The 24,515-nt window shown below is 30.7% G+C and overlaps 1 protein-coding gene across 2 annotated transcripts in view; it reads right to left on the bottom strand.

The window, feature by feature from the left end:
• The window catches only part of LOC115888489 (RNA helicase aquarius), a 92,857-nt gene that overhangs the window by 4,360 nt on the left and 63,982 nt on the right, over positions 1-24,515 (bottom strand). For both annotated transcript variants that reach the window (XM_030908239.1, XM_030908238.1), the window contains 7 exons: positions 16,176-16,224; positions 15,361-15,596; positions 14,046-14,183; positions 13,461-13,956; positions 11,288-11,567; positions 7,056-7,542; positions 1,451-1,718 (listed from right to left, as the gene is read on the bottom strand). In XM_030908239.1, the coding sequence (XP_030764099.1) occupies positions 1,451-1,718; positions 7,056-7,542; positions 11,288-11,567; positions 13,461-13,956; positions 14,046-14,183; positions 15,361-15,596; positions 16,176-16,224 (1,954 nt within the window). The remainder of the gene's footprint in view (positions 1-1,450; positions 1,719-7,055; positions 7,543-11,287; positions 11,568-13,460; positions 13,957-14,045; positions 14,184-15,360; positions 15,597-16,175; positions 16,225-24,515) is intronic.

The raw sequence follows: 24,515 nt of genomic DNA, 5'->3' as shown, positions 1-24,515 counted from the left end.
AGTTATTGAGACTATAAAACACTCAGGTACGAGGTTTGTGTGATGTAACGCTGTTTTGGGTAGTAAAAAATAAGTGAAATAGAACTTGAACTAGGCGTCGCGTCGTGTTGTGTTGTGTCAATTGCAAATGTTAATAAAACTGCCGAAAAAATGGTAACACGTAATGGAGAGTGTAATTCAGGCGTTGTTAGGTGCAATAACATTCAATAACTCAACTTTCCCGGATATTCAACTCTCCCGAAACAAAATTTTATTGCTTCATAGTTTATCACACCGATTTGATCAATAGCACAAATGGATTCAAGCAGTTCGACGAAAGAAGTGAGTAAACAAAGTGCTCGTTACATAAAAAATTAAATAGACTAGATATAGAATAGATATACTATATACTATAATAGAATAGACTATGAGAGGATAAAATATAATTTGCAATATTAATGGTATACTTTTTTATAATCAACTAGTGATTAATTGTTTTATGAACATCTTCTAAAATTATAATTATGTACGATATGTACCTTTAAAATCTTTCGCTATAGCCGAAATAGCCCCAATAATGCCCTAGTAGCAAAACCGGTGATTAAAACTATGCTCGCTACCGTAGTTGAACTCGTCTAAAAAGTTTTTTTAACTGGAATAATAAATTACAAGATACAAGTTAGGTTATAATACAAGTTAGGCCTTCTGCAGATATCAAAATATTTACTTTTTATTTTTAGAATTTTCACAATTTATACGTCCTAATATGTTTAGAATAATTAAATAATAAATTTTTCGTATACTCGCTATTTAAACCCGTGTATTTGTATATGCTAGTTTTTTACGATATTCTTCGATAGTAGCAGCACCGGCGGAAAATGGACCAAGCCTATTAAAAGAAATTAACAACTAAGTGTCTATTTTTGATGTCTCAGATTTATAAGCTTTGTATAAATATATAATAAAGAAGAAATAAAAATTAAGTTGAAAAGCGCAACAAACCCCCAAATGTTCAAATTAAATTCAAATTTTCAGTTTCCCCCGCCGCCGCGCCGTCTCTAATGTACAAGGTACAAGTAAATGCGATACAAATTAAAAACAGTTGCACCAAACACGTGCGTACATTATAGACAGCATTGTTGCCAGATTGAATAGAGGGAAATAAGGAAAATATTTTTGTAAAATTTACACTAAGATTTATTAAAAATGCTAAAATAAACTTTAAATTCTGAAAAGCTTTTTTAAACAGAACATGTTTTTTTATTGTTTAAAACCAGTTTTTATGGCAGTGTGTTTTAAAAAAGATTGTAACTCAAAGATAAAGTTTTAAAAGACTAACTCGCTAGATAAAAGTTTTAAAAGCTTTAAAAGACACAATACACACGAGACACAATTATCACGTTCAGAAAATTCTGACAAAAACACGGAATGTTGGGACACCCTGTATATAGGAATTTATTTAAAATATTACCTTGATCTGGCACGTCCTTGGCCGTCCAAGTCAACTGTAGGCACACCCAACCTTACTAGTCTTGTGAATAAGCTTTGTTCCATGTTGGAGTATTTTTGGAACGCCATGTTCTTTATGACAGGTGGCAACTGGTGATGATCACCAATCATGATCCACCTTTTCAGTCTATTGTAACCGTCTTGAGGATTTTGTAATAAAAGTGGAATAAAAGTTTCGATTTCCAGAATTTGAGCAGATTCTTCCATGAGGATATTATCGTATTTAAATCCTAAAATTTAATATTTCATTTATATTTTATTTTAAATATGCATAAAAAAAATCAATAACTTTTGAGTGCACATCATCAAAATATTTGACGAATGCCTGTCGCAATATTGCCACGGCTACTTTTTTTACTTTGACTTTGATACATGTAAAGTCAAAGTAAACACATAAAATTAGTAATTTTCTCAATTTAAGTTTTAGCACAATACCTACCTACATATAAAATTATTTTTTTATGTTTACATTATTATTTTGTATATGATTATTACACAAACAACATTCTAATAGGTTAATCAAGTGCTGTACGGTGGAGCCTCTACTCGTTTTGCAGCCAACACATAAAACACTCATTTTCTCTGATTCGGCTAGCGAAGGTATATCGAAGACGGTGTGGGACTAAAAGCGACAATGTTGCCATATTAAAATGTGTAATATCTGTAATACGATTGACGAAAATATCTTTGAATGAAAAATCCGCGTTTATGTATTGAAAATTTATTCACGTTAAACATAGACAACAAAAATAAAAATAATTTTATAGGTACTGAATATTTCGGATGATCGAAAATGTCGTTAAGTTGGCTTGAAATGACGTAAATTGACATTTACCATAATATTTTACATATGAAATAACAGCGATCTTCATTTCCAAGCCAACTCTGACACCGTTCTTTGTTTAATCATATTATACTATATTAAATTGTTTAATGATAGAAAATTCGTATTATTAACGTATTGTACCCAAAATCCGTAAATCTACGGATTAATCCGTAGTTTTAGTAACACTGTTTCCGGGAACCACCCGCTCTGTCGACTGAAAGCATAACTACGGTACAGTATTCTTTATCCGCTGCGCTGTAAACGACGTCAGTGCGCAGCGGCGCAGAGCTAAACTAAATCTCGGACATACAACAGTAACGCTAGCAATATTTCGGACATATTTTGTGCCACGAAATCGCGCATCTTATTATTTCTTCAATCAACGCTGATATTGAGCGCAGCTGAAATACGCTGAAGTATCTTTGTATTTTCAATAAACCGCAAAACTGCAACAATATCAATTTTTACAAGTTTTAAATGAATTTTTATTTACTAAAAATTTAATTTAGTAATAGTTTTGACGTCTTTGGTGACGTACACGCCAAGTTTTATTAATTTCTCTATAGTAATATATCAATAGTTATTATGTACTTTCTACTTAGCGAATCACTAATCGCTATTAAAATGTGCTTGCATTCTGACGACAATGTACCGCACTATCAATAAGTGACGTCAAAGGCGGTATTACTAGGTATTTGAAATTTTAAATTTTGATTCTTTCTATAAAGCTGCGATAAAATTAGAACAATAAAAAATACAGGTAACATAAAACTGTATGAAGGTTGATTATTTATAACAATAAAATATGCTAAAACACTGGATAACTTGGTTTTATGAAATTTTCAAAACACCAACAATTATGAAAAATCACATATATAAAGCATAGTGGCTCGCTCACCTCTACAACTTTTTTATTTTTTCAGATGAAAAATAAAAGATTTGCTATGTTATGACATAAATGAGGATTGATTGACGTATTCAGTTGTTTTCTGTCTCTTCCTGTTTCACCGGAAATGACTACAACGTTTGATTTTTAAATGGCACCCTAAGTATTTTTTTTTACTTTATTCGATAGAAAATGACACTCTGAATAGAATGACGTATCACATGTCAACTTTTGATATTTTCGCATATGGTTTATTTGAAATTGTAACATGCGGTTCATATAACGACATTTTGACACGAAATACCAAGTGTGTGGTACCAAATTATTCGTAAAAAAATACTATTTCCAAATATGCCAATGAGCCACCCTCGTTACATTTCAAAAAATTGAGATATGATTAAAAATACGGTTTGGGCATCTTTTAACTGGCTAGGACAAGACACGACTACACGACGATCAAATATATTTTTCCAAGGCTCCTTGATTAAAAATTATTGTTTTTAACAAGGCCATGGCACTCTAGATTGAAGTTTAAAATACGATTTTTTTGTAAGCCAGAATGTCAAAAGTTGACATGATATGTCATTCTATTCAGAGTGCCATTTTCTATCGAATAAAGTAAACAAATAGTAAGGATGCCATTTAAAAATCAAAAGTAGTAGTCATTTCCGGTGAAACAGAAAGTGACCGAAAACAATTGGATACGTCAATCAATCCTAATTTATGTCATATATTAACATACCAAATCACAAAATAAAAAAGTTATAGGGGTGAGCCACATTTAAGACGCACCCGGTATATGTGACACTGTACAGGGTGGCGCATCTCATTCGCCTCGGTTGATTATACGAAAACGGAAAGATGTAGAAACAAAATATTTTATGGGTATATGTGGGGAGGCAATGTGCACAAATTAAAATTATTTTAAAATGTACCGGGTGTTTTAAAACTAAGATCCATACCAAAGTTATATTTTTTCTTATGGAACACACCCGGTATTTTATTTCATTTTTGGATTCTTGGGCGCAAAAAAAGGTATTTGTTATAAGGGTTAAATGTGTTTAAAATTTTTGGTTTTTGAGATATTTAAAGATATTTAAAAATGCATGCTACAATAGAATAGGTTCTTAACACCCTGTACATTGCTTTTCAGAATTAATTCTTATGCTGACTTTTAAGCTAGAGAAATAAACTTTACTGAAAAATTTGGTTGGTTTGTTTAATGTATACAGGGGTATCAAAAATTGCTGGTCTATTTTAAATATTTATTTTATACAAAAACTTTTTTTTCAAATACAACACCCTGTATTTTTTTAAATAAATCGAAGCAGATTGAAATGCTCTTTCAAACTATATTAGAGTCTCCTATACCTATCTAGCTCAGATTTTGAATAAAGGGCCATTTTTCAATACAATGGCAACGAAGATGGCTGATATCGTCATGGCAAGTTTCTAGTGACAGTTAGTAGCTATTTTCAAAATCGAAATTTGTTTATAGCAGTTTCCTTTTATTTAATTTACCTACAATAGTTTAATAAATGATATTTATTAAATATGTTTTTATTATTCTATCGAGAAAAACGAAGAAGTAGTTCTCTGATTTATTTTACGATGATTACGAGCCAATTACGGCAAACTGATTTTTTCCACTTCCAACTACAGGCTTCTGCCTAATAGGCTTTTTATAAACCACACTACCATAGCTATGCGAGAAATAAAACAAGTAGTTATTCAAAGTAACCTTATCAGGAAGATTACTATAGTCTGTCCAACGAGAAGATGCTTGACAGTGATAGATGTGTCTGTCATTTTAATTTCAAAGTAGTTTATTTTATTTTACAAAGAAATAAGTTGGTACAACTGGAACGCATTGCAGGATATATTTAAAATTTGATTGACAAGATGACAAGTGATTACTTATTAATTCAAAATATTGTGAAAAAACTGTATAAAACTGAAAAAATGTAATCCAGTTATTTTATTTAATAAAAACGGTATGTGTTAATACAAAACAAACAAGAACAAGACACTACATACCAAAAAAATATAAAAAAGAACTATTATTTACTTTCAAGCTTTATGAAACTACCCGCATTTATGATTATATTTATCAATATAACTTATGTACAAATACAAATTTGTAATATTCCACGGGAATAAATAAAACAACATAGGTAAATAAAACAAACTATTTTATTAATAATAACACCTACCAAATTTTATACCTTAAAGGTTGATTAATTAACTTTAATCTTAATTTTTTAAACCAGTACCTTTGACATTATTTTTCTGCAGTACTAAAATCCATTATTTACCTATCGTGTGATGTCGATATTTTATAGCTACTCCAGTTTTTAGTATGTGTTTAGTTTGATCCTTCTACCATATACGAGATGCACTTATCTACGACGAAATGGTATACAAACTTTATCGATGGCAACTTCATTGGTGTATAAAACTTTCTGCCTGGGCAGCGAGTATAAACCATAAACTGTGCTCTGGGTCTACAGTTAATTTTCACTCGATTTTTCCTCCACTTTACTTCAAAATACACAAAACACACGTAATAATACGAATCAACATGCATCATCTTCCAAAACGCAGGGTATTTAACAAAAGTTGACACAAAATTCTAACCTATAATTTGGCAAGACTTTGACAAGCGTCAAAAATGACAAAAATCTAAAGGCGAGCTCATACGCATCGGCGTCCGTTTGTCGTTCATCGTTCCGTCAAACCAATAAAATTGAAATACGATCTGTCATTTTTTAAATAAATCAGTAAAACTGGTTAAAAACAACAAGACACGACGTATGACGGATTTATATTTAAACCCATCCATAGATAACTTAAAAATTATTAGAAACTTTTTTTAGTAAAATAAATAGATTGGTATGGGACGTCATCTGCTTTTCTTCTGTCATCGTCTGTCGAAATCTTACCTGAGAAAAAAAACAGAGTATATTTGAATATCTTTGAGCATAAGCCCATGAGGCCAAGAAGCAAGTTTCCTCACAAGATCAAATCACTAGTAACATATCCATTCGTTCTGCCTGCAGATACTGCTTTAATTTTCTTAACAAAATAATGAATACTTACTTATTAAATTATTGTAACTAAATTTAAGTAAACTGTTATAAATCTAAATAATAATGTCCATAAATTAATGTCGATTTTGAAAATAGTTACTGACACTAGAAAATTGCCATGGCGACACCAGCCCTCTTGATTGCCATTTTATTGAAAAATCGCTTTTTATTCAAAATCTGAGCTAGATAGGTATAGGAAACCCTACTATAGTTTGAAAGAGCATTTAAATCTGCTTTGATTTATTTTAAAAAAATACAGGGTGTTGTATTTGAAATAACGAAGTTTTTATGTAAAATAAATATTTAAAATAGACCAGCAATTTTTGATACCCCTGTATACATTAAACGAAACAATTAAATTTTTCAGTAAAGTTTATTTCTCTGGCTTAAAAGTCAGCACAAGAATTAATTCTAAAAAGCAATGTACAGGGTGTTAATAATCTATTCTATTGTAGCATGCATTTTTAAATATCTTTAAATATCTCAAAAACCAAAGATTTTAAACACATTTAACCCTTATAATAAATACCTTTTTTTGGGCTCAGGAATCCAAAAATGAAATAAAATATCGGGTGTTCCATAAGAAAAAATATAACTTTGGTATAGATCTTAGTTCTGAAACACCCTGTACATTGCAAAATAATTTTAAATTGTGCACATTGCCTTCCCATATATACCCATAAAATATTTTGTTTCTACATCTTTCCGTTTTCGTATTATCAACCGAGGCGAATGAGGTGCGCCACCCTGTATATATTAAACCTACCTATTTCAACCAATTCCTTCCTCTTCAAAGCAGCGTGTGTACACGTCATTGCAATAATTTTAGCTTCTTTAACAAGAAGGTACTTAGACCTATCTAAGCCGGACCTTAAGAGCTCAAAAGCTCTAAATTCTTCAAGTTCCTTGAAAATATGCTCAATGTATCTAAAGCAACTTTCCGCTACTTCTAAGTCTGCTTCAAAGTACTCTCCCTTAAATAATGGTTGCGGAGCGTTATCAAAAAATGTGTGAAAAGGAAATTCCTGAGATATCGTTTCTATAGCTACGGGTTTTCCGGATTTTGGCTTCACCACGCTTAGAAAATGTTCCCATCTTGATAAAATTTGATACAAGTAGAAATATCCCGCTGTCTCGCAGGTGTAAGCTTGATCGCCTTCGACTTTGAGCGATTCTTGAAGTTTTTGTACTTCATTGAGCAGATCTATACGTTTGGCCAGGACGTAGTTCACTCTACCATATCTACTAAAATCCTGTAAAAAGTATTTACAAATTTTTATAACAAAACTATCTTTTAAGTACTTAACGTGTTTTAAGTAATGCTAAGTTTACAGGGTGTATCAAAAAACATGTGCCATCTCTCTTTGTTTCGTAGCCACAATAGGTTAAAATCTTTATCATTTTTCGATTTATTACAATTTAAGCGCTTTTAGCGATTTGAATAAAATTTTGAGGGTAAAAGTTACTAAAAATGCGACATTTTTTAGTGCTAAAAAAGTGTCTACATATTCACGAGGGAAGTGCTTAAGAGTTATCATATTCTAAAAAAATATGTGCGCCACTGACTTTTTTCCTCTTTGTGTAGTAATTGGGTAGATCGTTAAATGGCTGGTTAAAAGTTTCTTGATATTTTGTCTCCTTGATAAGATAAACGCAATTTAATTAATTTGCCTTAATCCAATTCTAATAGCAAACTTTAAAAAAATTAACGTCATTAACTTGCCAAAGTGTTAAATTAGTACCCATTGATTCCTCATTAAAATATATGAAAAAAGTTCCTATAAATATGGGTGTGGAAATGCATAGTTTTAAAGTTAGGGGATGTTAAAACTTTTCATAGCAGGACTTAAATACCATTATTTTTGGGGAATTTGTAGGTAGCACTGTACATTATTTAATTAACAACCTCCGTTACGCAGATGACACCGTAGTGATCGGATAGTCTAAAGAACAGCTACAGACTCTGATGAACATCCTAACAGAGCACAGTACCAGAATGGGTTTGGAGATAAACGCATCTAAGACCAAAACTATGGTGTTTTCTCTGACCTCTCAAGATCACCAATTGGACATTGTTGTTAATAACACCACTTTACATAATGTACAAAAGTACTGTCACCTGGGTCGGGAAATAAACAGTCAGCTCGACCACTCTATAGAGATTAAAAGGAGAATAGAAATCGCTCGTGCAGGATTCGTTAAGATGCGAAACGTACTCTGCAACCCGCGTTTGTCCATAGGGGTAAGGTTGAGAATACTCAAGTGCTACGTTTGGCCTTTGTTGCCAACACGGGTGCGGAACTTGGACCCTAAAACAGGAGGACATCAGGAAGGTGGAGGCATTCGAAATGTGGCTTTATATGTGGATATACTGACCAGAATGAAAACCCGTACCCACTTAGCCAACACAACAAAAATAAGGAAAACCGCTTAGCTCGGGCATATAATGAGATACGAAGAATACGAACAGCTTCAGCTAATACTTCAAGGTAAAATCGAGGGAAAGCGCGGCATAGGGAGGAAGAAGAAATCGTGGCTTCGAAAGATACGAGATTGGACAAATATTTCAAACGGGAATACTTTAATACATCGAGCCCAACATAGGGAAGATTTTGCCATAGTGGTCGCCAACCTCAACGGAGACGGCATCTAGGAGGAGGAGGAGGAGCACTGTACATCAGTGTTATAAATTTTAATAAAATTTACTAATAAATTACATTAAATAAATAATTTAGTATTTTCATTTTAATTTTATTAATAATCACAATAATTATTGTGATTAATAAAATACCGCTTATCTCATCGAGGAGATCGAAATGGACAAAATATCAAGTAACAACTTTTAATCGGCATTAAATGGCCTACACAATTTGGCTAATAAGAAAAAAATCCTTGGCGCACAAGTTTTTTTAGAAAAAAGTTCCAGTGATAACCCATATGCACGTCCCTGGTGTATCTGTTGACATTTTTTTAACATTAAAAAATATGTAGCATTCATAGAAACTTTTACTCTCCAAATATCATTCATGTGCAATCGAAAAAAATGAAGACTAACCTCCAGTAGATACAAAACAAAGCGGAATCGGACTTATGTTGATATGAAAAATAAATCTTATTTTTATGTGAGGACTATCCTCACGAGATATGGCATATGTTTTTTCAAACACCCTGATTAGTGTATATCCATATTTAATAAAGACAAACAGACGCCAAATTTTCATATAATATTACTGATGTTCTTTGCCAAGATTATGTACTGCAGAAACGTAAAACTTCAAATTAAATTAAAGTAATTCAAACTTTAAGCTTCATTCAGAACCTCCCAATTAGTGGCATAAATTAGTGGTTTCAATTAGCGTGGAAGTTTGTCCCTTTAATTTGAATGTAAGCATTCAAAACGTCTAAATTAGTGGTAGTCATTTTCAATTAGTACTAATTATACTTTTTACTTATACTTCAAAAATTCCACTAATTATACTACAAAATTTGCGGAGAATGTAATTTTGACCTTTGATTATCATCCGTTAAGAGAAATTGTGGTTAGAATTCAAAAGCTTATTGTTTTATAGGCTAAATATTTGGCTTTCTCTATGCATACAAATGATTACCGCAAGCTGTTGCTATTATATTCTATTAATTTTAATCGTGTTTTTTAAACATTACGAATGATCGTAAACTAAAAAGTATAAAGTGTAATTGAAATCACTAATTGCGAGGTTCTGAATGAAGCTTTAGTAGGATACTTTATATCAATTTATAATACACAATATCCACAGTTAGGCCAGTCGGCAAGTGCATCGATGGCGGGAGCAAATCCGGATAAGCTGGAATAAGTTTTATTTTGTTTATTTTGGTGTCGAGAAGCACGTATTAAATTTGCACTCCCCGTAAAGCCCGGATTTGGTTTGGTTTGGTTTGGTTAGGTGGTAATAGATTTTACGAAACACTGGTATCTGTACTTATCAAATGAGTCGCATTTTTTGGATCCATATAGATGAAGAAGAAATCGTTCTCCATCTTCTGGGGATGCGTTTGCGTGTGTGAAAGTTTGTGCAGCTGTCTGTAATAATTATTTTTCTTTCTGTAAAACTTTAACGAATTTAATTTTTTCTTGTCTGTATAATGCGGATGTGGTGTCGCAGCCACTAAATGCATGGAGAAATAAAAAGAGTAAGGTTCTGGGAAAGACAAACTGCCTAGAATAGAGGAAATAATAACTGCTTATAATATATTTAGCGTGTTTAAACCGAGATAACTTGGAAACGGGTCGTCGCACGGAAAAAGCACATAGAACGTTTTTTATAGACTTTTTCCTCTTCTTTAATTTTGGTCTGTACATTTTTTGTACTAAAGTTGATAGAAATCGAGTTATTCACAAATAATGAAAAATATACCGAATTTTAGCCGCTTTTTCCAAGATGGCGGCCAAATCCGGGCTTTGGGGGTGGTGCAAATTTAACACGTGGTTACTTACACTAAACTAAACAAAATAGAATTTATTCTAGCTTGTCCAGATTTGCTCCCGCCATAAGCTATTTTTTAATACTTGGCGATTGGCGAGTAAATATATTAGTACTGTAATATTTCTGGCATTGTATTTATCCAGTAATATATTAATACAATAATACATACGTAAAATCTAAAATAACTCCAAAATTTATTTTCATTCCTAGAATTTTAATTATTTTTTCTACTTCGAATTTTAATTATTTTTTCTACTTTGCAAAACCTGAGTAAACTAAAAAATAATAGGATATTTTAAGGAAAGTGTTTATAAAATATCATTTAACGTTTTAGATTTATGGCTATTATAAAATCAAATTCTAAAGTTTGTAAAACGGTATGTAAATAAGCATACCATTATGTTTTCTTGGAAATATTTATAAAAATATACAGTGCGATTGAATGAAAAAATGACGTGCGATATTTTATTTATTGACTTAGTTTGCATTATTGTTTTAGTTTGCATTTTGTTTAAGGTCAGGTTAAAATATTCACCTTTTCAGTCTCCAAAGCTTCTTCACCATGACCCAAACGAAGTAAGTGTCTTTCGTCGATGTCCAATGCCACGATTTTGTCGAAAAGTTGATTTAGAGCTTGATTGGAATGAGTGACAATCAGAGTTCGTTGATGAGGGAAGTTGTGGTATAGATTCGAGATGATCTGGACAGCAACATCAGTTTTCCCAGTTCCTGGAGGACCGACAACCAGTGTTAAACCCGGTTGCATACCTGATTTAATCGCCTCAACTTGAGTGGGAGTGAATGGAATAATATTTCTGGAAAGCAGCAGAACGAAAAATTAACATAACAAATATTACTAAAGTTCGTTATTATAAAAATATTCATTTTCAGCAGTTTATAAAAAAAAAGATTTAAGAACGCTGAGTAGAGTAACCGCATCTAAAGAAGCCACAGCGTCATCTATGACACTACCGCCTTGTATCGTTAACCTATAAGGATAACAGACTTTTAGGCAGCAGTCCATTGACAGACTTTTCAAACTTAAGGTATTATTACTGTATTTTGTAATATATAGTCTGTCCAGCGACAGGATTCCTGACAGTGACAATTGTTTCTGTCATTTTTTGAATGTCAAAATCTCTGTCGAAATCTTCCCCAATTAGTAACACAGACTATACTCTGTTTTTTTTTCTCAGGTAAGATTTCGACAGGATGACAAAAAAAACAGATGACATCCATACTAATCTTATTATTTCACTAGAAAAAGTTTCTAATATTTTTTAAGTTAACTATGGACAGGTTTATATATAAATCCGTCGTACGTCGTCTCTTGTTTTTAACCAGTTTTATTGGTTTATTTAAAAAAATACAGAACATATTTCAATATTATTGGAGTGACGCAACGATGAACGATGTATGGACGCAGAAGCGTATGAACTCGATTTAAGATTTTTGAGGCTCGTCAAAGTCTTGCTAAATTATAGGTTATAAATTTGTGTCAAATTCTGTTAAATACCCTGCGTTTTAGAAGATTATAAACATTTGCGAATTGTTTTTGCATTTTGGTTCGTGTTATTATGTGTTTTGTGTCTTTTGAAGTTAGGTGGAGCAAAAATCGAGAGAAAATGTACTGTAGACCCTGATCTCAGTTTATAGTTAATATTCGGTCCTAGACAGAGAGTTTTATGCACCAATAAAGTTACCATCAGTAAAGTTTGTATACCATCTCGAATATGGTACTAAAAACAGGAGTACCTGTAAAATAACGACATCACACGATAGATAAATAATAGATTTTAGTACTGCAAAACAAAATTAAGATTAAAGTTAGTTAATCTTCTTTTAAGATATAAAATTCAGTAAGTGTTATTATTAATAAAATATTTTGATTTATTTATGTGGTGTTTTATTATTCCTGTGCAATATTAAAAAAATTGTATTTGTACATAAGTTATATTGATAAATATAATAATAAATGCAGGAAGTTTCTTGAAGCTTGAAAGTAAGAAATCTTTTTTTTTATATATTTTTTTTGGTATGTGGTGTTGTGTTTTTTTTCACAATATTTTGTGTGAAGTAATCACCTGTCACTCAAATTTTAAATATATTTATTTCCTGCTATGCGTTCAAGTTGTACTAACTTATTTCTTCTGTCGAATAAAATAAACAACTTTGAAATTAAAATGACAGTGAAGATTTTTGTCGTTGGGCAGACTATACATACATAAAACATAAGCAATCTAGCAAAAAAGGAAGAAAGCATTATTTCAGAAGATTTTTCAGGCTTAAGAAACAACTAAAGAAAATATTTCCTTAATAATCTATTGATTCAACAAAAAAAGCAAAATCAATCACTAATACACCAAAACACATTACTTTTGCACTGGATGCGCGTTTCGCTGACCATGTTAGCATTATCAGCAGATAATTAAAAACTGATAGGTTTAAACTGAGTTTTTAATCATCTGCTGATGATGCTAATATGGTTAGCGAAACGCACGTCGAGTGCAATAGTAAAGTATTTGGTGTATTGTGGTAAATTCCTGTTTAATTTTGCTGTTGTTCAAAAAATGTTCAAACACCAAAGGTTCCAACCCTCAATTGCAATCTATTGATTTAATATTCAACAATTTTTAGACTATATATATGTTAGAAGCACATTAAAAATGATTCATTTTAACCTAAAAATATAAGAAACTTATGCTTACTTTTTTGGTTCATTAAAATGAAAAGGTCCTCTTCTAGGAATAACGTGAGGCTCCACAATAATAACTTTCTTTTTTTCTGCGTCTTCCTCTTGGCCCAAGTCTTCAAAGGTCAACTTAAACGGTCTCACCAGTTTCTTAGGATCGTCTGTTTTAAATTTGATTTGATAATCAGGAAAACAGGATCTCAGATGATCAGAATCAATAAAAGTGTCGTTATAGTCGAGTGTCGAGATCTGATTGGGCATTTTCTCATAGTGAGCAGCACTAGGATCGCCATATCCCAAAATAATGTCGTGCAACCATTCTGGGACTACACATTCGGTGTTCATTAGCTCCCTTATGGTCTCTAGTACGGCTTTAAAGTTGTTTTCTTTAGGTTTTCGTCTCATTATAATGTTGAAGCCTTCATAAACATCTTCTTTGCCTTTGTTCGCTTCGCTCATATCGTCCCTATATTGGTTGCAATCTAACCAAACTCTGTAAGTTCTTCTGTCGCCTAAATACAATAATAAATAATGATAAAACCGCCATATCAGTTTCAAGTAAAAGAATTGTTTGTTTTAACTTCACAATGTAATTACTTACCTGGTAATACTGGTTTTGGATCGGGACCATCTTCAATAACTCTCCCATTACTGTCTAGCATACCTTCGATTTCACAACCTCTAATAGCTTGAAGACCCACTTGAGGAATAAAGGGTTCTTTATAGTCATATTTTGTACCTACAGAAGAACTAAGTTAATTTAGAATACCGTACTGGCAACTCTTACTTTTGGGTCGGTATTTACATGCGTGGAAGTAAATCGCATAGGGATCTTATTAAGTCGGAGTGAGAGAAATGTGACGTGCTGTTGCGGCGTTGCCACATTTCTCCGGTACGCCTTTCCCTATCAAGTAAAGTAAAATCACGATCGCAAACCGCTTTTTTTAAGAGTTTTTTTTGAAAAGATAATTAGATAAAATCATTAGATATATTTCTGAGCATCTGAAGTGGAATTATAAGGATATCGTTAAGATATCGTTAGGGTGTCTATTTTTTTATAACGAGAAAACGTCAGTGGATAATTTAAAAGTTCATAATGAATAATAAGGCATCGCGATCATTTTAAAACTCAGCTTTTTAACACATAACACGCGATAACTCAAGAACCACATTAGATATTGAAACTTATTTTTTTTATTTTCAAGTTTGGATATTTTACAAGATGTTACATACGAAAAATTCGATAGGTTTGTTTTTCCAAAAACCCATCCATTTACTTTTAGTGCATTGCAATTTTCAGCAATCGTGTAACTTTTTTATTTATAAAGATTTTCACATACTGTCTACGAAGAAAATATAGCAGAAATATTAAGAATGTTTAAAAAAAACTACAATCAATTATTTCTAATGGATTTCGAGATATCGATTTTTGAATTCAGAGTTCTAATAGCGCGACCACTGTCGAACACCAATTCAATTCCATTTATTTTTACCAAAAGTGCAAGTGTTAACTTGAACTTAAAAAAAATACAAGCTATAGGGATTATAGGGAAAATTACAACAACTCGTTAATAAATAAAGAAATAAAGTATCACGAGACGTAACTAAATCGTGAGGCTGAAGGCATGATTTACACCACCTCTAGAATTTTAAGTACTGATTGGGTCGTCGGTCGATGGTCGATCGCGACGAATTTGCTATATCTCCTTCTACTTCCCTTAGCAACGTGCACAGTTTCTCGGTTTATTCACGTTTATTTCATACGTTTGGCAACGTTTTTACTATTCTCTCTTTGTTCAGTACATTATAAACGCATTGTACTTTTCTTACATACGGAAATCTCAACCCAAAACTAACCTTTGCCACCCCTTAGTACCTTCAAATATCATTTGGTCAAGTTGATATAAATCTCTTACCTATTGGATTAGGTGGTTTAACGGTAATAAGGAAACAAACATCGTGTTTCCTCAGGTTCTCCCACTCGACTTTAACGTCATATTTGACAGCTAAATTCACGGTAACATCAGCTCTGACTCTGCTAGGTCTTTTTTCACCTATATTTGGTTTGGCCACTTCAACTACAGCAAAATGTTCAATGGGCTGTGCCATGCGAGCCCATCCGCCCCAGTATGTGCTTTCATCTTCTGCTTTCCTGCATTTCATATTTAAAAGGTTAAAATTATTAATACTTTGGTAGACTAATAGAGGTACTAAGTATACAATTTGAAACAATTAGTAGAGCTCTACAGTATAACGTAAACATAGTTTCTACAATTTCCCCGGATTGTCTTTACAAGAGGAAAAACTTTTATATTATTGACATGTTGAGAAAATGCGTTCTTCATAAAAATTTTTGCTTGTATAAAATTGTTAATCCCGTTTATACTTTTCCAAATTTCCATACCATTTTAGAGAAAATTAAAAAAAAAAACATGAAAATATAGTTGAATTTCTTGAATTTTGAAGTTCTAAAAATCATCAAAGAATGAAATCGAAATTATATTACCATCGAAACATTAACAGAAAAAAATTTAACATATATTCATGCTTTTTTTCTAAAAAAATTCTCTAAAACTGAAAGTTTTCAAAAGTTTAAACGGAATTAACCATTTTAGAACAAGCAAAATATTTGATTAAGAATACATTTTTCTCAAAATGTCAATAATAAAAAAGTTTTTCCTCTTGTAAAGACAATCCGAGGACATACTGGTAAATAAAAAACTACACTTACCAAGGGCAAAGACGACTGACTGCATCTTCGATGTCTTGTCTTATTTCATCTGTAAGAAGTGATTACGTAGAATAATTAATATAGAAAAAATTAGTATTTAAAAAAAATATGATTGGACCAATTTAATTTTTTTAAATACTCGTAATAACATATGACAGTTAATCAGAACGTCAACGCCTAAATAAACGTGTCTGTGAGAAAGAGTTGAAGCGAATTTTTCTGCATCCGTCATCCATTGATACGATCATCTGACTGCATTCTGATTGGTCTATAATGTTTCCGCGTTTTTTTTATTTTACTTTCATAACAAAAACTTACTTACTTTAGATTATCATTGTCAATTATTCTCGACCAATCATCACAAGCGATTCGTATTATCCGACAAACGGAGACATGAGCATTCTATAAATTTAAAATCTACGGAATTTTCTAACCTATTAAAATATTTAAATTCAACCAATATATATTATACAGATTGAGTCTTTATACAGGGTTGTTCACCACATACTACACGGAGTATTGTAGCTAAACAATGAGATTTTTACAAATTGTAAGTTTTGGGTTCGATGAAGGACTATTAGAGGTACAATTTAAAAATAATTTTACAAGATAGAGAGTGTCCCAAATAAGTAAAAAATATCAAAGTTGTATTTTTTTTTAAATAGAACACCCTGTATATTATTACATTTTTAGTTTCTACGATTAAAACAAAGGTAAATTTCATTATGGTTTATTACAGTTAAACCTTACCGTTTTTGAAATATTTTCAATTTTGTGAAATTGCAGCAAAAATTTTAAGGCTTCATTTCTCCAAGGGTATCAAAGTTTTTAATACTAAATATTTACTGAAGTTTATTTATTGATCAGTTATTGTGTTGCAATAATAAAAATAATAGTACCTTATACAGAATGTCTAAAAATTTATTTTAAATATTTATTAGCTTAAAACGGCAATAACTTGTTTAATTTAAATGGAACACCCTGTATATTTTATGAGAATCAGATGCACAATTTAATTGTCTATCAAATTGTATTATACCATTTTTTGCCTATCTCTTTAAGTTTCCGTAGAAAATGTAATTTCCGTAGAAAATGTCTTGTAATTTAGAACTTATTTATCAATATACCCATGGAATATTGACATTTTAGATTATTCTTAAAGATGTACCAAATTTTTAAAGAGTACAGATACTAATATTGTCGATATAATTCGTTTATTTCATTAAAAAATAAAAAAAAACTGTTTAAATATTTGTTAAAGAGGACCAATTAATATGATTCCAGTATTCAAACTACATTAACTGACTGTTTGCGTTGATTAATAATAATTGCCCCAAATACTAAAAAATGTTTGCAAATACACATACAAAACGAGTTTTGTATGTGTATTAGACCGTGTGGTAAAAAGTAACACCTTAAAAATGATATTTCATTTTTTAATAAATGCTTATTTATAACAACAGAGACGTTCATTTTGATAACTTATTATTATATTGATTTCTGACTCAAATCCACATTTATTTAGAATAATTTATTAACGAACACAATTAAGTATGAAATTAATTATTATATGGGCTGAAATAATTGTGTTATATTTAATTAATGGTATACACTTTTATAAAGATTTAAATAGTTTTCTTTTTGCATACAAATGTGCTAGTAATATTATCGTTTTGTTAAAATCGATAATATTACTAGCCTGTGGATTTTGTACATTTGTTGCTTTAAAAACAATCTAAAATGTCAATATTCCATGGGTATATTGATAAATGAGGTCTAAATAATAAGAAAATGCATTTTCTACGAAAACTTGAAGAGATAGGTAAAAAATGATATAATACAATTTGATAGACAATTAAATTGTGCATCTGATTCTCCTAAAATATACAGGGCGTTCCATTTAAATTAAAGAAGTTATTGGCGTTTAAAGCTAGAAATTAATTAAAATAAATTTTTAGACACTCTGTATAAGGTAGTATTCTTATTATTGTAACAGAATAACTGATCAATAAATAAACTTCAGTAAATATTTAGTATTAAAAACTTTGATACCCTTGGAGAAATGAAGCCTTAAAATTTTTACTGCAATTTCACAAAATTGAAAATATTTCAAAAACGGTAAGGTTTAAGTATAATAAACCTTAATCAAATTTACCTTTAATTTAATCGTAGAAACTAAAAATGTAATAATATACAGGGTGTTCCGTTTAAAAAAATACAAATTTGATATTTTTTACTTATTTGGGACACTCTATCTTGTAAAATTATTTTTAAATTGTACCTCTAATAGTCCTTCTTCGAACCCAAAACTTACAATTTGTAAAAATATAATCGTTTAGCTACAATACTCTGTGTCGTATGTGGTGAACAACCCTGTATACTTTACTAAATAAAAAATTGATAAGTGCTATAATAATTTTTAGGGGTAGTATATTTCGGCCCCACGAACACGTCTGAGGCTTTTTCGCAAAAAAAGATATCGAAAATCGTGCATTTTCTTTAAAATGTTCCTGTATATTTTAGAAAGCTTTTTAGAACTGCCTGTTTACAACAAATATATTCCCACGATATAATTTCTTAATCTCTGATATTACCAATGACATCTATATAGATATTACATCATACTGATGGAGGGATATGTTGTCCGTCATTAATTTTTTACCCTCCTTAAAATGTAAAAGTATATAAAATGGAAAGGGAATAACCACTTCCTGATAACAAGAATGTCCCAAATTTGAAAATAAAAGAATTTCAGACTTCCATTGTCTTTATTTGTTTTGATTAACACAACGTTTCGGTCAGAACGATCACTGACCGTTATCAAGTGTAATCTAATTTAATTTCTAAAACTACTGAGCTTCTATATTGCGATCAGGCGTGAAAAATAATACATACCGTGATAAAAAATACCCGTAAAAAAGTTGGGTGCAGTCACCGTAAGGTTGTGCACTTAGAATGCATTGGAGCGTTTTATCAGTGGTTGCCATATGGTGGGTATTTCGGTACTAGGGTTACTTAAAATGTTATTATTGCTTGCTATAAAAACGGCTTCTGTAAATTTACGCTTTTTCCAATTAGGTTCCCTGTGGATAACCTGAGCTTCCGACCACTTTATATTGCGCTGTTTTGACCAAACATGGTCCACAATACCTAACTTCATTGTTTCACCTCTTTGTACAAGTTTTTTTTTGCTCGTTAAGTTGCACATTTTGAGATGACGTTTATTAGTCTCTCTAATATACGACACATCATTTATTACACCCCCGTTATTAGTGAAAATAGGAGGATACGGTTTGCACAAACCTGTCCCACGTTTTTATCAAATGTTCCGTTTTTTAACAGAAGCTGTAAACAGAATTTTCATAGCCCTGTTCGTTTCTGAGCTACAGGGTCTTTTTGAAAACGTTGCAATTTGGGACACCCCCCCGTATTTCTGTTATTGTGAAAGATATCGAGAAGGCGAAAATTGTTTCTTGTAGAACTTCTTACGTGAAATACAGTGGCGTAGTCTGATTTTCTAAGAAAAAAATATTTTTGAAGATATGAACTAAAGTTATGTTTTCTCAAATGGAACACCCTCTATATTTATAAATCATATGATCTGGCTTGCCTATGAGCTTCTCAAAAATATACACGTTATATTTATTTCCATTATTTCACTACTACTCAAAATACGCTGTAAGAATGTTTTCATTGCTTTGATTCCACTCTTTTGTTTGTTTTTTTTTTTCGTTTTCTGTGTTTAATTAATGCGCATCACAGAAAATGTAGTGGAAATGGCAACATTGCATTCTCTTCTGTCTGTATCATGTCAAATCATGTGTTAAAATTCTCCGTAACGTCTGATAAGATATGTGTTAAATAGTACCAAAATTAAATTAAAATATTTTGAAATTCAGTGCATAATCAGAAAAATGCAAAATTCGTATCTAGATAGTTCACCGGACTCTACAAACCCTATAGTATTTTACAGAAAAGAAGTTCTCTACTCCAGTAGCCAAATAAAAATATACACATTTTCCAGTAATGAGTCCTGCATATCATATATTTAATTATTGATTGTAATGCACCAGTAGATTAATAATCCCCTTATACACTTTTATCTTTTTGACGCAATAGATGCTTCTGTCAACCGTAAAAATAGAATTAAAATGAGTTTCTCAAAATCAGATAAAAAACTAATTAAAATGTTATGTACGTCAATAGATGTATGTACCTATATCTTTACTACAATATTGAAAACGTCATATGCAAAAATGATGAATCTACTAGCGCACCCATTTCAAGAAAATACTGAGAAAATATGGGCAAGGTTAAAAAAACAAGTGTATAAAAGTCATAACATACATCTCAGAAGTGACGTAATTTCATATTTGTAATCTTAATATACTATTTACAATATTCATACCCTCCATTGACGATTAAATGAAACTACTAAATATGGAAAATTTCAGTTGCGTCTACACCTTTTGTAAAATAAACTTTTTTTTACTTTTATTAAATTTAATATAATTGCTTCTCTCTTATAGTAAAAATATAACAAATCCAGGTTATAATATCCAATAATACTCTAAAAGTCGTAAAAAATAAGTCGTAAAGAACTTTCAATTTCAGCTAAAATTTTATTCACCAAACTACGTAGTCAATAGACTATAAATCCCATTTTAAAAGTAAATTCCTAAGATGCATAGTGTTAAAAACAGTAAATGTACCTAAAATATTTATTTAAAGTGTTGTTTTATTTCTATCTAACATCTGTGTTTTGAAACATGTTGATGTCCAGATGTAAAACCAGTATGATTCTAATTACATCTTTAAAAAAATAGACGAAATCGCCTCGTGGCAAATCACATACACAAACGGAGTATTGGTTAGAAATGTAAGAATAAATCGACATCTTATCGATATTTTACTTAATTATCGATTGTCAAATATTTTTAGTGCTATTTTGAAATACATACACTGATATACAGGCTGATCCGAACTGTATTCCGGAAACTTCGCCAGCATATTTTGCAGATAAAATAAGTAAAAAGTTCGTATAAATGTACGCCCTAAAATGCTTAGTTTCGGAGATACAGGGTGTAGAAGTTTCATTTTTATTTCGATGTTTTTCAAATAATTTATGAAATAACGTCAATATTTGGATGAAAATTGGTGGTTGGGAGTCTTTTGACATATGAAATTTGATTTTGATGACAATATGACTCCTACTTGTAGAGGGAGCCACCTACACATTTTTTAACTGGTCTGAATAGTAATAACTTTTCGTCTGTACCTGTATAAAACTACTGAGTAAAATTATACATCTACGACGGTTTTTACGTAAAAAAGGTCTCTTGGTAAAAATCGCTACGAGTAATGGTTCTCGAGATAGTTGGAATCAAAATTATCAATACTTGTTATTGACAAATTAAACATGTTGACTAAAGGTCTGTTCCCAGAAGAATCCCTGACTAGTCAGCGCGTTTCTTATTGGTTGAAATGCGTTTTAACCAATGAGAAACGCGCTGACTAGTCAGGGATTCTTCTGGGAACAGACCTTAAATAGTTATTAGACTGAAATCATAAATTTAAAATGTTTTGTGCCAAAAGTTCTTTATCATCATTTTTTCTCAGAAAAATTTATGATTAATTTAAAAAAATAAAAAACTCCGAAATTTATTATTTCAGTCAAATAACTATATCTCTATTCAGTGTTCATTTCTTGTCAATAGTGACATGTTGACATTTCCGTTCTAAATATCTTGAGAACGGTTGCTCGTAGCGATTTTTACAAAGAGACATTTTTTACGTAAAAAGTCACAAAAATGTATATTTTTTCACTCAGCAGTTTTATACAAGTCCGGACGAAAAGTTATTACTCTTCAAAACAGTTAAAATACATGTAGGTGGCGCCCCCTACAAATAAGAGTCATATTGACACCAAAATCAAATTTCAAACGTCAAAAAACTCCCCGACACCAATTTTCATTCAAATATTGACATTACTTCAGAAATCATTTAAAAAAAAATCGAAATTAAAATGAAACTTCACCACCCTGTATTTCCAAAAACTAAGCATTCTAAGACATACATTTATAAGAACATTTTTGCTTATTTTTATCTGCAGAATATGCTGCCGAAGTTTCTGGAATACAATTCGGACCACCCTGTGTACAGGATTATTTGCATCATTCAACGCGGAGTATTGTAGCGACACGATTAGATTTTTAGAAATTGTGAGTTATGGGATCGTTGAAGAACTACTAAAGCTACAATTTAAAATTATTTCGAAAGGTATAGAGTGTCTTAAATAAAGAAAAAATATCAAAGTTTTATTTTTTTAAATGGAACACCCTGTCTATTATTACATTTTAGTTTCTACGATTAAAATAAAGATACATTTTATTAAGGTTTACCGCGCTTTAATCTTACCGTTTTTTTTAAATATTTACGATTTTGTGAATATACAGTAGTAACAATTTTAATACTTCATTTCTCTAGGCGTATTTAAAATTTTAAAACCAAATATTGTTCTGAAGTTATTCTATTTACTAAATTTTATCTTGCAATAATAAAAATTCTACTACCTTATACTGAGTATCTAAAAATTTATATTAAATAATTACTACCTTTAAACGAATGGAACACCCTGTATAATAATGAAACACACTGTATAATAATGGAACACCCTGTATATTTTACGAGAATTGGATGCACAATTTAATTGTCTATCAAATTGTATTATACCATTATTTACCTATCTCTAAGTTTTCGTAGAAAATGCACGCATTTGTTATAATTTAAACCTTATTTATCAATATACCCATGGAATATTGACATTTTAAATTATTTTTAAAGATGTAACAAATTTTCAAAGAGTACCAGATACTAATATTGTCGATATACAGGGTTGTTCACCACATACGACACGGTGTATTGTAGCTAAACGATTAGATTTTTACAAATTGTAAGTTTTGGGTTTTTTGAAGGTCTATTAGAGCTACAATTTAAAAATATTTTTATAAGATACAGATTGTCCCAAATAAGTAAAAAATATTATAGTTGTATTTTTTTAAATGGAACACCCTGTATATTATTCTATTTTTGGATTCTACGATTGAAATAAAGGTAAATTTTATTAAGGTTTATCACACTTAAACGTTACCGTTTTTGAAATATTTTCAATTTTATGAAATTGCAGTAAAAAATTTAAGGCTTTATTTCTCCAAGACTATCAAAGTTTTTAATACCAAATATTTACTGAAGGTTATTTATTGATCAGATATTGTGTTGCAATAATAAAAATTTTACTACCTTATACAGAGTGTCCAAAAATGTATATTAAATAATTACTAGCTTTAAACGGCAATAACTTGTTTAATTTAAATGGAACGCCCTATACATTTTACGTCAATCAGATGCACAATGTAATTGTCTATCAAATTGTATTATACCATTTTTACCCATCTCTTCAAGTTCTCGTAGAAAATGCATTTTCTTATAATTTTGACCTCATTTATCACTATACCCATGAAATATTGACATTTCCGATCTTTTTTATAGCACCATAATATGTACAAAACGTACTGGTGGTAAATATTGCAAGCCTATTGGCATACAGAAAAACTATTTAAATCTTTGTAAAAGAGTATACCAATTAAGTATACCACCATTATTTCCTACCAAAAACACCAAAAATTAGTTAATTACATACTTTTAAATTGTTTTAATTAATAAATTATTCTAAATAAATGTGGATTTGGCTCAGAAATCAATATAATAATAAGTTATGAAAATGAATGTCTCTGTTTTTATAAATAAGCATTCGTCAAGAAATGAAATAAAATTTATAAGATGTTACTTTTTACCACACTGTCTAATACACACACAAAATTCAGTTTTTTAGTATTTGGAGCAATTATTACTACAACGTAAACAGTCAATTAATGTAGTTTGAATATTGGGATCATATTAATTGGTCCTCTTTAACAAAAAATATTTAAACAGTTGTTTTTTTATTTTTTAATCAAATAAGCGACAATATTAGTATCTGTACCCTTTGAAAATTTACTACATCTTTAAAAATAAGCTAAAATGTCAATATTCCATAGGTATAGTGATAAATGAGGTCTAAATTATAAGAATATGCATTTTCTATGAAAACTTGAAGAGATGGGCAAAAAATGGAACAATACAATTTGATAGACAATTATTACATTGTGCATCTGATTCACGTAAAATATATAGGGTGTTCCATTTAAATTAAACAAGTTATTGCCGTTTAAAGCTAGTAATTATTTAATATAAATTTTTGGACACTCTGTATAAGGTAGTATTTTTTTTTATTGCAACACA

This window comes from Sitophilus oryzae, unplaced genomic scaffold, assembly GCF_002938485.1.
Source record: "Sitophilus oryzae breed Bouriz unplaced genomic scaffold, Soryzae_2.0 scaffold_771_pilon_pilon, whole genome shotgun sequence".
Lineage (NCBI taxonomy): Eukaryota > Metazoa > Arthropoda > Insecta > Coleoptera > Curculionidae > Sitophilus > Sitophilus oryzae.
Note: the sequence above shows the minus strand (reverse complement) of the source record. Positions and strands in the feature narration are given on the sequence as shown.